This window comes from Panthera onca, chromosome B3, assembly GCF_046562875.1.
Source record: "Panthera onca isolate mPanOnc1 chromosome B3, mPanOnc1 haplotype 2, whole genome shotgun sequence".
Classification (NCBI taxonomy): domain Eukaryota; kingdom Metazoa; phylum Chordata; class Mammalia; order Carnivora; family Felidae; genus Panthera; species Panthera onca.
The window spans coordinates 118,613,509-118,626,235 of NC_138344.1; the positions used below are offsets into that span (position 1 = coordinate 118,613,509).

Below are 12,727 nucleotides of genomic sequence, written 5' to 3' on the forward strand. Positions count from 1 at the left end.
TTCTTAGATTGTAGGGTTCCATTAAAAAAAATAAATAATCTCAGCTCCTCCTCCTTCCACTCCCCCTCCCCCCACACACTCATTTTGTATAATATGGTAATGATATCACCGTAGCAGTAATTACGGGTCATCTTCATTTCTTTCATCTCTGCCTGTTCTGATGGCTTCATTCCTTTGACGGAAAAGATTTGGCTCTGGGTGCTATGATTATTTTGTTAAGCGTTATTCGAATAGACAGGAGTGAGAGAAATTAATCAATCCAAATGCAATTAGCATCATGTTTAACCCAGTGATGGACGTCTCAAGGTGAAACAGCTAGGGGAGTTTCAGACATTATTATTCAATCCAATGGTTCTTATCTAAATTATAATCAAGAGAGGTTTTTATTGGCTTCTCAGTGTGAAGATGTAACTCTTTCCCTGCCCTGGGGGTCAAGAAGACCGGGCCTTACTCTATGTAGACTTTAGTTACTGCCAGCACCTTGAAGTAGAGATGTTCCAAGCAGAAAGTTGTCTTAATGTCCAAGTCATTTGAAATTTATCTATACTGTGATCTTGCTCTGATTTTCCTGAGAGTGGAATAGAGCCTATGGATAAAGTACTCTAACTTGAGGCAAAATATTTTGTGTACCGGTTAAGTCACTTTGACTAGTTGTTGTTTTATCTTAACCTTCCATGATAGATTTATTGCTCTCCTCATTTTGTGGATGAGGAAATTAAGACTGTGTGAAGCTGCTAGCCTTTGGTCATAATAAGTGTTTCACCACGATGTATTACTATGGATGCCCTGAAGCATGAATGTTCTGCACGGATTTATAAGTGTTTAGTAAAAGTTCTCACCCCAAGAGCATTAATCCATTGCTTTGATCTCATTGCCTTTCATTCAGGTGAGTTTTACCCTTGAAAAGAGAACCAAATGAAACTATGAAGTAGGCCTCTGAACCCCTCTGAAAAGGAAACAAAATACAAATAACTTGTTAGCTCTCATTCCTGAGCACAAATCTTTGGGGTTTTTTTGTTGTTGTTATTTTGGTTTTTTTGTTCGTTTGGTTGGTTGGTTTTTTTGTAGGGAGAAGGATGATAAGGATTGAATATTTGAAATCTGGTCTTGTTTTGCTCTTAAAAGAGGGCAGGGCAAGGAGAGTCTATGGAGAAACACGGGCTTTCCACCTGAATACAACATTTTTCAAGTGCCTGACAATTAAGATTCTTCTACTTCTGCTTTCAATCTTCAGGCATCATGGCTGACACTTCCCATATTTTATGTTCCTGCTTGATGTTTTATACTCTGAGAATAAATCTGTTGGCTGGATATTTCTGTCCTTTTTTTTTTTTTTTTTTTTGTCGTGAAAAGCCATTAAAATTATTTTCCATATTGGAACTGTCCAAATTTGTTTACCTGTACATTGAGTACTGGTTTTTCTTTTTTATATTATATCTTGGATAAAACATTCTCTAGAAATTGGACTTAATGTGAATTGGAGGGAAAATGTCTGATATAAAATCATCTTTGTCTGAATTCCCTGGAGGGAACACTCTTCTCACCCATCCCACCCTTTTGGAAGAAGAAAGTCCTGTTAGAGAGACAAGACACCCAATAGAAAGAGAATCTGGAAAGGGTGCCCAAAAAAGGCTTTTTTGGGAATTGTCAGGATGGAGATTTTCACAGTCAGTGATAGTTTGGTTACAGATGTAGCATCCAGACTGTTCTTTTCTCAGGTATATATTGTAGTCTCCTTTTTGAAATGCTTATTATGCCCAAAGAATAGGCCAAAGCCTCAAGGCTGTTCTGCTTACATTCAAATGCTACATCTATATTTTAGAGAAAGTGAGGTTTCTACTAAAGACTCTTACTTGCAAACTCTACCATGGGTTGATTGAGAATGGTCAGCAGACCTTCTTACAATTACACCACCTTCTGAGGGCCACCGAGTGTCTCAACGAGGCTCCAAGAGACCCCTCCTCATCCATGACGCTATACTCAGTTCATAGCACCTTCTGTTCTTGACAATGGCACCAGCACCAGCTGCTCTTGTGTTAGAGGCATTAAAAAGTGTTTAGCCTTTGACTTGAATTATCGATCACTTACTGGTACGTTTTGTGCGGGCGTCCGAACTGGAGCATGGTGAAGAATCTCCATCTGGCAGACCGCCCCGGTACTGGTCTGCTCTGCACCGGCTGTATGCCAGAGCAACAGAAAAACTTTCCACGTTCCTGGGAGAGAGAAATCAGAATTCGAAATGCCATTGGTTTCCTTTTATTCCCTTCTAATGTATCAAGATAACCTCTGAACAACTAGCTCCATCTCAAGGCCCCTTCTGACTTATTTGAATCTTCCCTAATATCCAGCACATGGTGGTCACTTCATGTGACTGACTTAACTATTCATCCTCCCCCCACTTCTTGCTTCTCTCTCCTGCACAGCACACAGTGATGACTAGGAGATCCCTCTTGTCATAGTTATTAGAATGCATTCGAGGTTTCAAGGACGAAAAAAGTAATTTTTAAAAGAGTCAAAACCATAATTCTAACAAATGGCATCATTTCTATGAAACATCTTTCTAGGAAGCTAACTAAATAAATAGCTTTTTAGCACACTGATTGAAACTAAACTAGGATTTTATGTGTTCCTCTTTGCTGGAAGAAGCCCCTGGTGTAGTTTGGGAAGGTAGCTGCCTCTAATACCCAGCATTACTCCGGCAGATTTGATTCTCCAAATTATGTGTGTTACACAGAAGCAAAACATTCATGCATCCTTTTGTTTTGCATTTGAGATCTTTTAAAAAGTAAAGTTTGACCCCCTTTGCCTATCATGATACTGCCTGAACACTGATTCTGTGCAGACCTGGGACCTCTTGTGAAATGGCAGCTGAGGAGCTCCAGCACTCACCTTGGCCAGTGAAAAACCCAAGGAAGGAAGGAGTCTAGACTAAGAACGGTAGTCATATTAACTTGAAGGTGGCAGGGCGGGATTGTTCTGTGGTGCAATTTAAGAGGCGTATGCCACTGAATAAACTAATGAGGGCCATTGTGCACAACAGGGTTTATCAGTGAGGCAGTTCAGATACCAGTTTGATGGGCAACCAATTCACAAAAGAGACACACATGCACAGTTGGAAGTAGAGTTTGAAGATACATTCCAACAGCAGACTGCAGTTTGGTTCAACCACATCCTGACCACTGCAGTATGATTTCTCTGTTCTTTCGTTTTCCCCTTCCTCCTTCCTTCATCGTACATAAAGCAACTGGTGTACGTACACAAGCATATGGCCTTTTTTAAAAAAACTGAATGGCCATTACTGTATTTTGATCAACACTGAATGGATATGGAATGGGGTGAAATACTGGTTCAGTGAAAATATTCCCTTTCCCCATTAGTGGCATGCTCATTCAGCTCCTATTAGCTTGTATTTCAGTAAATTCTTTTGCTCTCACTTTAACAACAACAACAACAACAAAATCCTTGCATACCTTGTTCATTTGGAGAATTTTAATGTTTTTCATTTGTTATCGTAAAACCAAGGACAGTCGTATCACTTTTTTGTACGTAGCTGTTGCACGTAGGACAGTTTGTCTTTAAGTAGAGATAAATTGCTTTAAAAAGAAATGAATCCTAGATAGTTGTCCCATCAAGTGTCTCTTTGCCTAAGTAAACTCTTGTTTGAAATGAAAGAAAGAAAAAGATAGTTATACAGTAGCTAGCATTTACTAAATGCCTATGTGACCTGTTTATTAATTTCACCTGGAACAAATGAGGAACCCAAGGGGGCCCTGGCTGGCTCAGTTGGTAGAGCACGCGACTCTTGATCCTCAGGGTCGTGACTTGAAGCCCCGTGTTTGGTATAGAGCTCACTTTAAAAAAAAAAATAAAAGAAAAAGAGTGAATTTTATTAAAAAAAAAAAAAATGAGGAAACCGAAGCTTGGAAAGATGTCCTCAGTGACTTGCCTGCAGTGGTCATTGTAGGAGCTGGGGCTCGATTCCAAGCCTGTCCGGTGCTAAAAGCCCTGCCCTTTCCACGGTGGTATGCCATTTCCTTTGTTCCCTGCCAGTCATATTAGAGTCTCCTGAAAACAGCCTGTTGTACCTTTCCTCCGCCTCACAATGTTTTTAATTATGTTGAGGCACAGAAATATTTAAAGTAGTTTGCATTGGAATTGAAAACCAAACATTATGAGTTTCTCCCATTTCATTAAAAAGTTACTTAATCTTTACATTGTTCTCTACATTAAAGCCGAGCAGAATTTTATCAGGCAATTGCCTCAAAGTTATAATCTGGAAAATCTTTCTGTAATGAAACCCATATGTCATGGGCGAAAGGTGCAAAGCCCTGGCAGAGAGGGTTGGTCTCATGAGAGATTCTGCACCCAATCTCGTTAACCAGGGTGCCTCTGGTAATCCCTCATCCCCTCGCTGGTGAGAAATCAATCTGTACCACTGAATCTTTTTCAACCAGCCACCAAGAAAATTTACTGCAGAGAAGGCAGTTTGGGGATAGTCGTTGTGGAAGGGGAGCCAGAGGCAAGGCTAACTGTAGATGGAGGAATTGGAGAAGCTAAAGAAGAGATTGTATTAAGCCACACGCTACCTTCAGAGCAGGCAGGATGCAGTCCTCCCTTCAGCCCTGACCTCTCTAAGTATACCCAGGTATTTACAGCTGCCATGAACCTGACAGCCCTAGGGAGGCTATGAAGGGGGTAATAGAAACTGCATAAACCTGGAGGTCGCTTGTAGTTTATCCATTTGCTGTCCTTAAATGTGTACAAGTGGTCTCCTCTCCCACATTCTCCGCAGCAGTTCACACATTCACCCTATGGTGACAGTCTATATTGTGACTTTCTCCGTTCATGGTCTGTGCACTGCAATAGAAGGGCCTGTCAATCATGACTTGACATGGAGGTCCTGCTCCTCTTCTGCACAGCATACAGTGTGGTAGCTGATGATCAGTGCATCCCTCTTGGCATAATTTTTGGAATGTGGTAGCAGGGTTGCCTTCCTGTTGAACCTCATCATCCTAGAGAATTAATCCAGAATTTAAAAAATAGTTAAGAAATGTTACTAACTCTAGGTAAAACTCTAGCAATCTTATTATATCTAGGATTGTCTTGTAACACAATGTGAGAAAGGAGAACCAGGAGAAGAGAGGAACTAGAAGCGTCAAGCTGGGAAGCACGTACTCTTACCATGGCCATTAACGCAAGAATCGTATCAATCTGTAACTAATGGGAGAAGAAGGGATGGAACGAGGCAGGGAAGTAGAAATGTCTTCCTCTCTTCTGTAAGGAAGCCAGAGACATCTCTAAAGGTTTTTCCCTAAAGAGATTTGAAATCTCTAGTGGAAGTTTTTTAGTGAAATACATTTACATATAAAACCCTGCTGGAAGGGGTGTGTGTGTACGCATGCGAGCGTGTGTGTGTGTGTGTGTGTGTGTGTGTGTGTGTGTAAGAGGAATACAGAATAGTAGCAGAAGGCTGTCTTCCTACTCCTAATGGGATTTTGTAGCAGCATGTGCGAGTTTGTTTCAGAAGTCAAAAATGAACAGATGTTGGTATAAATTACCTCTGTGTCTGATGTCTTGCAAATTAAAAGCGCGGTTGGCATCACTAAACAATTTCACTAGGTTTAGGGGGGTGCGGCTAGCGGGCGGTGATTACTATAGCAGGTCGGTAAGAATCTTCACACTGCAGCAAAGCAGGAAGGCAAGGATAAAGAAATGCATAAAATAAAGGGTATGTGAATTAATCAGAGATGTTAACATCTCTGAAAACAAGTGAACAGGAGGGCTCATGCTCTGAAGCTGCCCCTAACCCACAGCAATTTCTCTGTGTGCAAAGAGGGGTTGGTGCTTAGGATGTGATTTATAGGGCACAGCCCTCTTTTAGGGAGCAGCTATGTCACGAATTCGTATATCTCCTATATGGGACTGGCGAGTAGGAAAACTTTCTCCCCTCCCATGTAGAAGATGAAGTCTTTGAATTACTTCTACTTTTACGGTGGTTTCTGCAGCTCTGTGTACTTAGATTAGGTTGAAGGGGGAGGAATGATTGAGTGGGGAGAGGGTTGTTAAAAAGGATTGGTTAAATTCAAGGAGAGCTTGCCACTGAGAGACTTTGGAATCTGTTTATTTTGCCTTTTAAATCCTTTTGATCCCTCAAATAGATTGGGTCTTTTTAAATTTTACATCTTAAAATATTGGTCATTCTCCCATTTTGAGAAAAAAAAAAAAAAAAAACAGAAAAGAATCAGGGGGTGTGAAGGGCAGCAGGTAGAAATAATTGGCAAGATCAGTACAGTGCTCCTGGCCCAGGATTTTTAGAGCAAGGCTCTGCTCTACCCAGCAGAGTTTTGTAATACCCATGTTTGGTTCCCAGAGTACCTGCTTCTAGCCATGTTGCAGGATCATTTGATTCTATGTAAAACTCCTTAATAAGCACTGGAGAGTAGGCAGAAAATCCATCCAATAGAAATAAATGATGAGACCCACTGTGGCCAAAAGTATAAGTCAGTTCCTATAGGATCAGGCTGAGGAAAAAGATTCCAAGAAATGGGATTTTTTTTTTTTTACATTTATTTATTATTTTTGACAGAGACAGAGCACAAGTGGGGGAGAGGCAGAGAGAGAATGAAACACAGAATCCAAAGCAGGCTCCAGGCTCTGAGTTGTCAGCACAGAGCTGGACACGGGGCTTGAACTCACAAACTGCGAGATCATGACCTGAGCCAAAGTCTGTCGCCTAACCAACTGAGCCACCCAGGCGCCCCATGGGATTTTTAACATTGATAGCCTCCCTTATCACAGTTCACTCATTCATTCACTCCGAAAATGTGGAGTGTTAATGGTGCCATTAATACCAAGCACGTTCCCTGCTGAATACCCAAGAGAAAAGCAGGGCAGGTGGCATTAGTATGCTGCTCGTTTTACAGATATAGAAACTGAGGCTCAGAGGTCTGGCCCAGCCCAAGGTGTTACCCAGCTGCTAAGCGCTAGAGCTGGAACTTAAACTGAGTTCAGGTCTCGTGTTATCTGAAAGAAGTCCATGCTGCCTCCCCTGGGCAAGAAAGTACTTGTTAGGACTTCTCTAGGGTAGTTAGTCCTTGCCCCCCACCTTCATCTCTCCATTAATCTGGCATTACTTCCATCAAAGGAAATTATTTTTCTTGCCAAATAAGTAAGGTAAATTTAGAAGAAAAAAAAATCCCACAGTGGAGAGAATGAAGCACTGAGGGCGATTAACAAGTCTTACTGTTTGCCTCTAGAAAGGAAGGAAACTAACATTATTGTGTTCCTACTTGGAATAGTTCTTTTATATATTATCGTTCACCCAGCCAACATTTATTTAGCAGATACTAGGTCTAGCTCTGTACTAGCTGCTGGTAATAGAAAGAATAACGAGGGGCGCCTGGGTGGCTCATTCGGTTGAGTGTCCATCCGGCTCTTGATTTCAGCTCAGGTCATCATTCCATGGTCATGGAATCCAGCCCCGCATTGGGCTCTGAGCTGAGCGTAGAGCCTGCTTAAAATTCTCTCCCTTTGCCCCTTTCTCCCGCTCGTGCATTCTCACTCTCTAAAAATAAAATAAATAAAAATAAATAAGAATAGTGGAACAGAGTCTCCGCCCCCAATTCTTAACCTTTAGTGCAAGAAGACAAGCATATAAACAAATACTTGCAGGTCTTACAGTTACTTTGTAGGTATAGGGTTTGGTATAAATCCACCAAGGAAGTTTGATTTGAGCCAGGATTTATGGGCACATGGGGAATGGAAGAATGGGCACATGGGGAATGGAAGCACTGGGGCTTCCATTCCTAGGTAATGGGATTTCCTTTCCCTTCATGGGAGCTCCAGAATTTGTGAGAGATGAGGAATATATGGACTGCAGTTACCAGAAGCTTTCCTATGGCTACAGAGTTTGTATTGTTTTATTTCTCTGTTGTACAAATAAACCAGGAACTACTAAATGTTAGTAGGGAGGGAGGAGTAGAGCCCATTCATCTAGCACCATCTCTGGGCTTAAATAAAGCAGCAAAGAGGCTAGGGTGAAGGTCCTTCTCATTCTGCAGGTGCCTCTCCAGCCACCTCACTGATTGGCGGGGACATATTCTTAGGAGGCCACAGGCACAGCCTGCTGTGTGCCCACTGCATGGTTGCAGAAGACTTCTGGCCTCCATGACCAACCATTGGACACTTTCAGCACTGCTAAATCTATTTAAGAGATCCCAAAAGACAATTTTGTGGGGATGAGGATGAAGGGGGTATTATAATACATACGCTTTTTGAGGATTTGCTTGACGGAGCTAAAACAGCGGGCTTCTGGAGTGGCCCTTGTAATTGAGAAATGTTTTACTTTCATTTCGAAGCCTCATATGTAGGAAAGTAGCTGTATAAACCCTCTTGTAACTACAGCATTCAAAGATTGATGGTGCTGAAAGTCAGAGAAAGACACATAAACCTTGCCTGGCTATATTAAATATCTAAGGACTGACAATGCCAAGAGAGAGAAGACCAAAGCTCTATAAACCCGACTTTATTACACCATCCACAGATGAACTGCACTGAGGGAATATAAACTCCGTTATACTACAGCATCCAGGGACTACCACTGCTGGGAGATGGGGTAAATGATCTCTCATTTTGATTTGAGATTATAAATGTCCAGAGACCAACAATCCAAAGAAGACTCTAATCTTGGTTGGATTGTAGTCTCCAAGAGCAAACCCCCTGACATAGTGAACATGAGTATTAGGTTACATTCTTTTTTTTTTTTTTTTTAATGTTTTTATTTATTTTTGGAGAGAGAAAGACACACAGAGTGTGAGCGGGGAGGGGCAGAGAGAGAGAGAGAGACACAGAATCCGAAGCAGGCTCCCGTCTCCGAGGTGTCAGCACAGAACCCAATGCGGGGCTTGAACTCACAAGCTGTGAGATCATGACCTGAGCCGCAGTCAGACGCCCAACTGACTGAGCCACCCAGGCACCCCTATTAGGTTACATTCTGAGAGAGAGGTAGGTTTAGAGGAATTCCCTGGAGACTTTTTAAAAATTTATTTATTTATTTGGGAGGGGGAGAGTGCACGCAAGCTGGGTTGAGAGGGGAGAGAGAGAGAGAGAGAGAGAGAGAGAGAGAGAGAGAGAGAGAGAATATCCCAAGCAGGCTCTGCACTGTCAGCACAGAGCCCAATGCAGGGCTTGATCCCACAAACTGAGATAGTGACCTAAGCTGAAAACGAGTCCAAGGTTTAACCTACTGAGCCACCCAGGCGCCCCTCCCTAGGGATTTTTTTTTAAAGGTAGATGATAAAGTCTTCCCTGGTTGGCCTGTGTCTTCTAGCAATTGTCAGCTTCAGAAGAGCTTTGTACAGTTTTAGTAATTAGTAGTTGTTCATCTTAACCTCTTTTTGGAGGTTAGTGGTGACTGAGTCTGTTATGGTCACACCTTTGTATACAATTTAAATCAACCTGCATTTTTAAATTACATTTTCCTGAGATCTCCTTTCCAGATTTTGGGTTTTCATTGATCTTCCATTTGTTGTGATTCCAGCCAGAGAGATGACAAGGGGGAAATTTCTCAACATTCTGGAGAAGCCCAAGAAGTAGCAGCTGCTTGTGGACAGGATGTCCCGGGGACCGGAACCATGCTCCCCTCCCAGTGCAGCTGTGACGATGTGCAACTCTCTGCTTCCTGGCGAGAGGCCGGAGGGTACACCTCCAGGACTGACCCTCTCCCCCTGTTCCTGACATTCTGCGTCTCGGAGGACATTCGGCGGCAAGAGAGGAATCTGCTTTACAGATTCTCTACAGAAGGATCAAGTGCAGTTATTCAATCAGCTTCCAGACTTTGACCGGCTCAGCCTTGGATGTGGGGAACACCAGGGGGCGTATCATCCTTAAAGGTCAAAGTGCTGCTCTCTTGTTTGAAGAAGTCGGTCAGGAGCCCCAGGATCTTACAATTGATTTGATTTGGTGATGGCAAAGTCAGTTGTGAACACGTTGTTTGGATGGGTTCTTTTGACTTGTACTTGATATCTTAGGAAGTATTTATGGTGAGGAGACCAAGATACCAATCAGATTCTGAAACAGACCAGGCAACCTGACCTGTGAACTCTCCAGTATATACTGGGTTCCAAGAATCCCTAGCTGGAGAAGCCAGAATCTTTTTGAAATGCACACCTGCTTTAAAAGTTCTGTACCTCCTACTATAACCCCATCCCCCAGTGCCTTTCATTCCCCACCATCCGTTCTGATTCTAGGAAAAGGGGATCCCTGTGTATCAAGTCCCTCCTGGGATTAGCTAGTGAAAGGCTCATACAAGGTTGTATTGGATTCTAGACCTCAAAGACTGAGTTAAAGATGAAAGAAAGGACCTTTGAGTTCTAGCTAATCTGTTACAATTTCAAACAAGATTCAGTATGGCCTAAAAGGTAGGAGAAGAAGGTTGTTTGCAGGAGTTCCCATTTGATGAAAAACTAGAAACTCTAATTGACGTGAAAGGAATGTGCTGTGGAACGGTGGCAGTGTTTTGTCCCCTTGTCCCCTCTCGTGGCACGTATCGGATATTTCACCAATGTAACAGAAACACACACACACACACATGAAAGGAAAGGGAGAATTTCCTGACTTAAATACAACTCTTACAGAGCTCTTTGCCAGTCATCTGTCCCTGTGTTAAAACCTGAAAACCTAACCCATGCGTAAAATTGATTACACACGTTCTCCATATTTTGTCTTATAAGGCAGCCCCCAGCCTCTAATGTTCTGTGAAGTACATGAGGTTTCCCAAACTTCATGCAGAGAACATCCATGTGGCAGTTGTCTGATGGTGTTTGGATACAAGGAAAGTTGTGGGTGAACTGTTGGTCCTGAGTGTCTGTGCTAGGGTACAGCACTGTTCAGTTTAATAGCTGGTCCGTTAACTATTTCTGGCATTTGTGCCTTGTTTCCCATGCTAGAATTAGTGTTGGATTTTTTTCTCTCATTTTTGCCATCCATGCAATTTTATGTATTGATAAGGGAGACAAACTGAACACAAGTCACAAAGGGTAAGTATGAGAAAAGACATTCTGCCTGGATGCGATATAGAAATTCAGTCTGGAGAGGCATAGATTTTAAGTTAAGCTTATTATTGGCATTCCTTTTTCCTCTAAATACGGTTGAAGTGGGAGAGGGAGAAATAGAGAGTGGGAGGGGAGGGGAGGGGAAGACAAAAAATAGTGCCATAACGTCACATTCTTCCTTTGCTCTGTTTTTGAGAGTTGATGACATCAGGCACTTTTAAGTGCTTGGGGAAATTGAAAAATATATGGAGAATATGAGGATACCTCCCCAAATCCAACTCAGGTCTGTAACCCGAGGCTTTGTAGTTGGTTTTCTGGTCTGCTTTGGCCTTTCTTTTACTGTCATCTTATTCACCAGCACTTAATGTAAGTAGATGTTTTAGAATTGCGATATTTATTGGTTTTGTATTTGTCGTCCTTAGAAATGTTAATGATGTATTTTTATATTGATATTATAAATTGATGTATAGTTTGTGTGTGTGTGTGTGTGCGCGCGCGCGCGCTTCAGGGTGTTAGACGACTGTGCTTTGTATATGATGGTTTCTGTGTTGTCATAATAAATACGTCCCTTTTATAGGAGAGTGAGTTTTTCCTCAAAGGGCCACGTTGCATATTTAAAGCATACGCTTCATCAGAAAGTACAACTGCTTTAAAAAAAAAAAAAAAGGGGGGGGCGCCTGGGTGGCTCAGTCAGTTAAGGGTCCGACTTCGGCTCAGGTCATGATCTCGCGGTCCGTGAGTTCAAGCCCCGTGTCGGGCTCTGTGCTGACAGCTCAGAGCCTGGAGCCTGTTTCAGATTCTGTGTCTCCCTCTCTCTCTGACCCTCCCCCGTTCATGCTCTGTCTCTCTCTGTCTCAAAAATAAATAAACAAAAAAAAAATTAAAAAAAAAAAAGAAAGTACAACTGTAATGATAAATAACCTGCTGGTTTCCTCTCTAATATCACAGTGGGTGGTGTGGGGCTTTATGACCATCTACTACTTGGTCTCCCGGCTTCCAGTCTATTCTGCCAGCCATCCAAGCTCATTACTACTCAACTCCTTAAAGTATTTTTTTTTAAGTTTTGTTTAAGTAATCTTGGCACCCAACATGGGGCCCAAACTCACGACCCAAAGATCAAGAGTCACACGCTTCTCCAACTGAGCCAGCCAGGTGCCTCTCAACTCCTTAAAGTACTCCTTAAAAACCTTTAATACCTCCTCATGTCAAATAATAAAGTCTGGGTCTCTTATCCTGGCATTTAAAACTCTCTGCATGTAATCCTAATCAACCCTCTTCTCCAATATATGAAGTCTCGGTTCCAGTTAATCTGAACAATTCCCACTTCCTCACTTGAGTGCCTTTGCTCATGCTATTTGAGTTCCTAGAAAGTCTCGAATCCCTTTTGCACATATCAAACCTACCCTTCCTATTAACACCTGATGAACCAGCTGGAAATAATCCTTCCCCTTCCCCCTGCAATCCTACAACATTTATGTATAACATCCTTACAACTCTTCCCAACCTAGCCTTATATTTAAGTGATCTGAGTGCATATCTAGTTATTCTTCTGTGTCTTCTTTGAACCGGAGGGGTCAATACCTGCCTGTGGGCTTCCAATTATACATGATGGGCTGAAAACAAATATTTCTCTGCCACCTCCTAAAACTCTTAGCGTGACTTCCTTTTCAACTCCG

At 42.2% G+C, this 12,727-nt stretch overlaps 1 protein-coding gene across 2 annotated transcripts in view; it reads left to right on the forward strand.

The window, feature by feature from the left end:
- Window positions 1-11,625, forward strand: part of LIN52 (lin-52 DREAM MuvB core complex component) — a 110,013-nt gene extending 98,388 nt beyond the window's left edge. Inside the window, exon 7 of one of the 2 annotated variants that reach the window (XR_014137835.1) lies at window positions 9,543-11,625. Coding sequence is in view for 1 of the 2 variants with exons in the window: in XM_060620254.3 (XP_060476237.1) it covers window positions 9,539-9,594 (56 nt within the window). In the remaining variant the exon portion in view is untranslated. Of the gene's footprint in view, window positions 1-9,538 lie in introns of both variants that reach the window. The other variant, XM_060620254.3, reaches the window with a different exon arrangement.
- The last annotated feature ends 1,102 nt before the right edge of the window (window positions 11,626-12,727 follow it).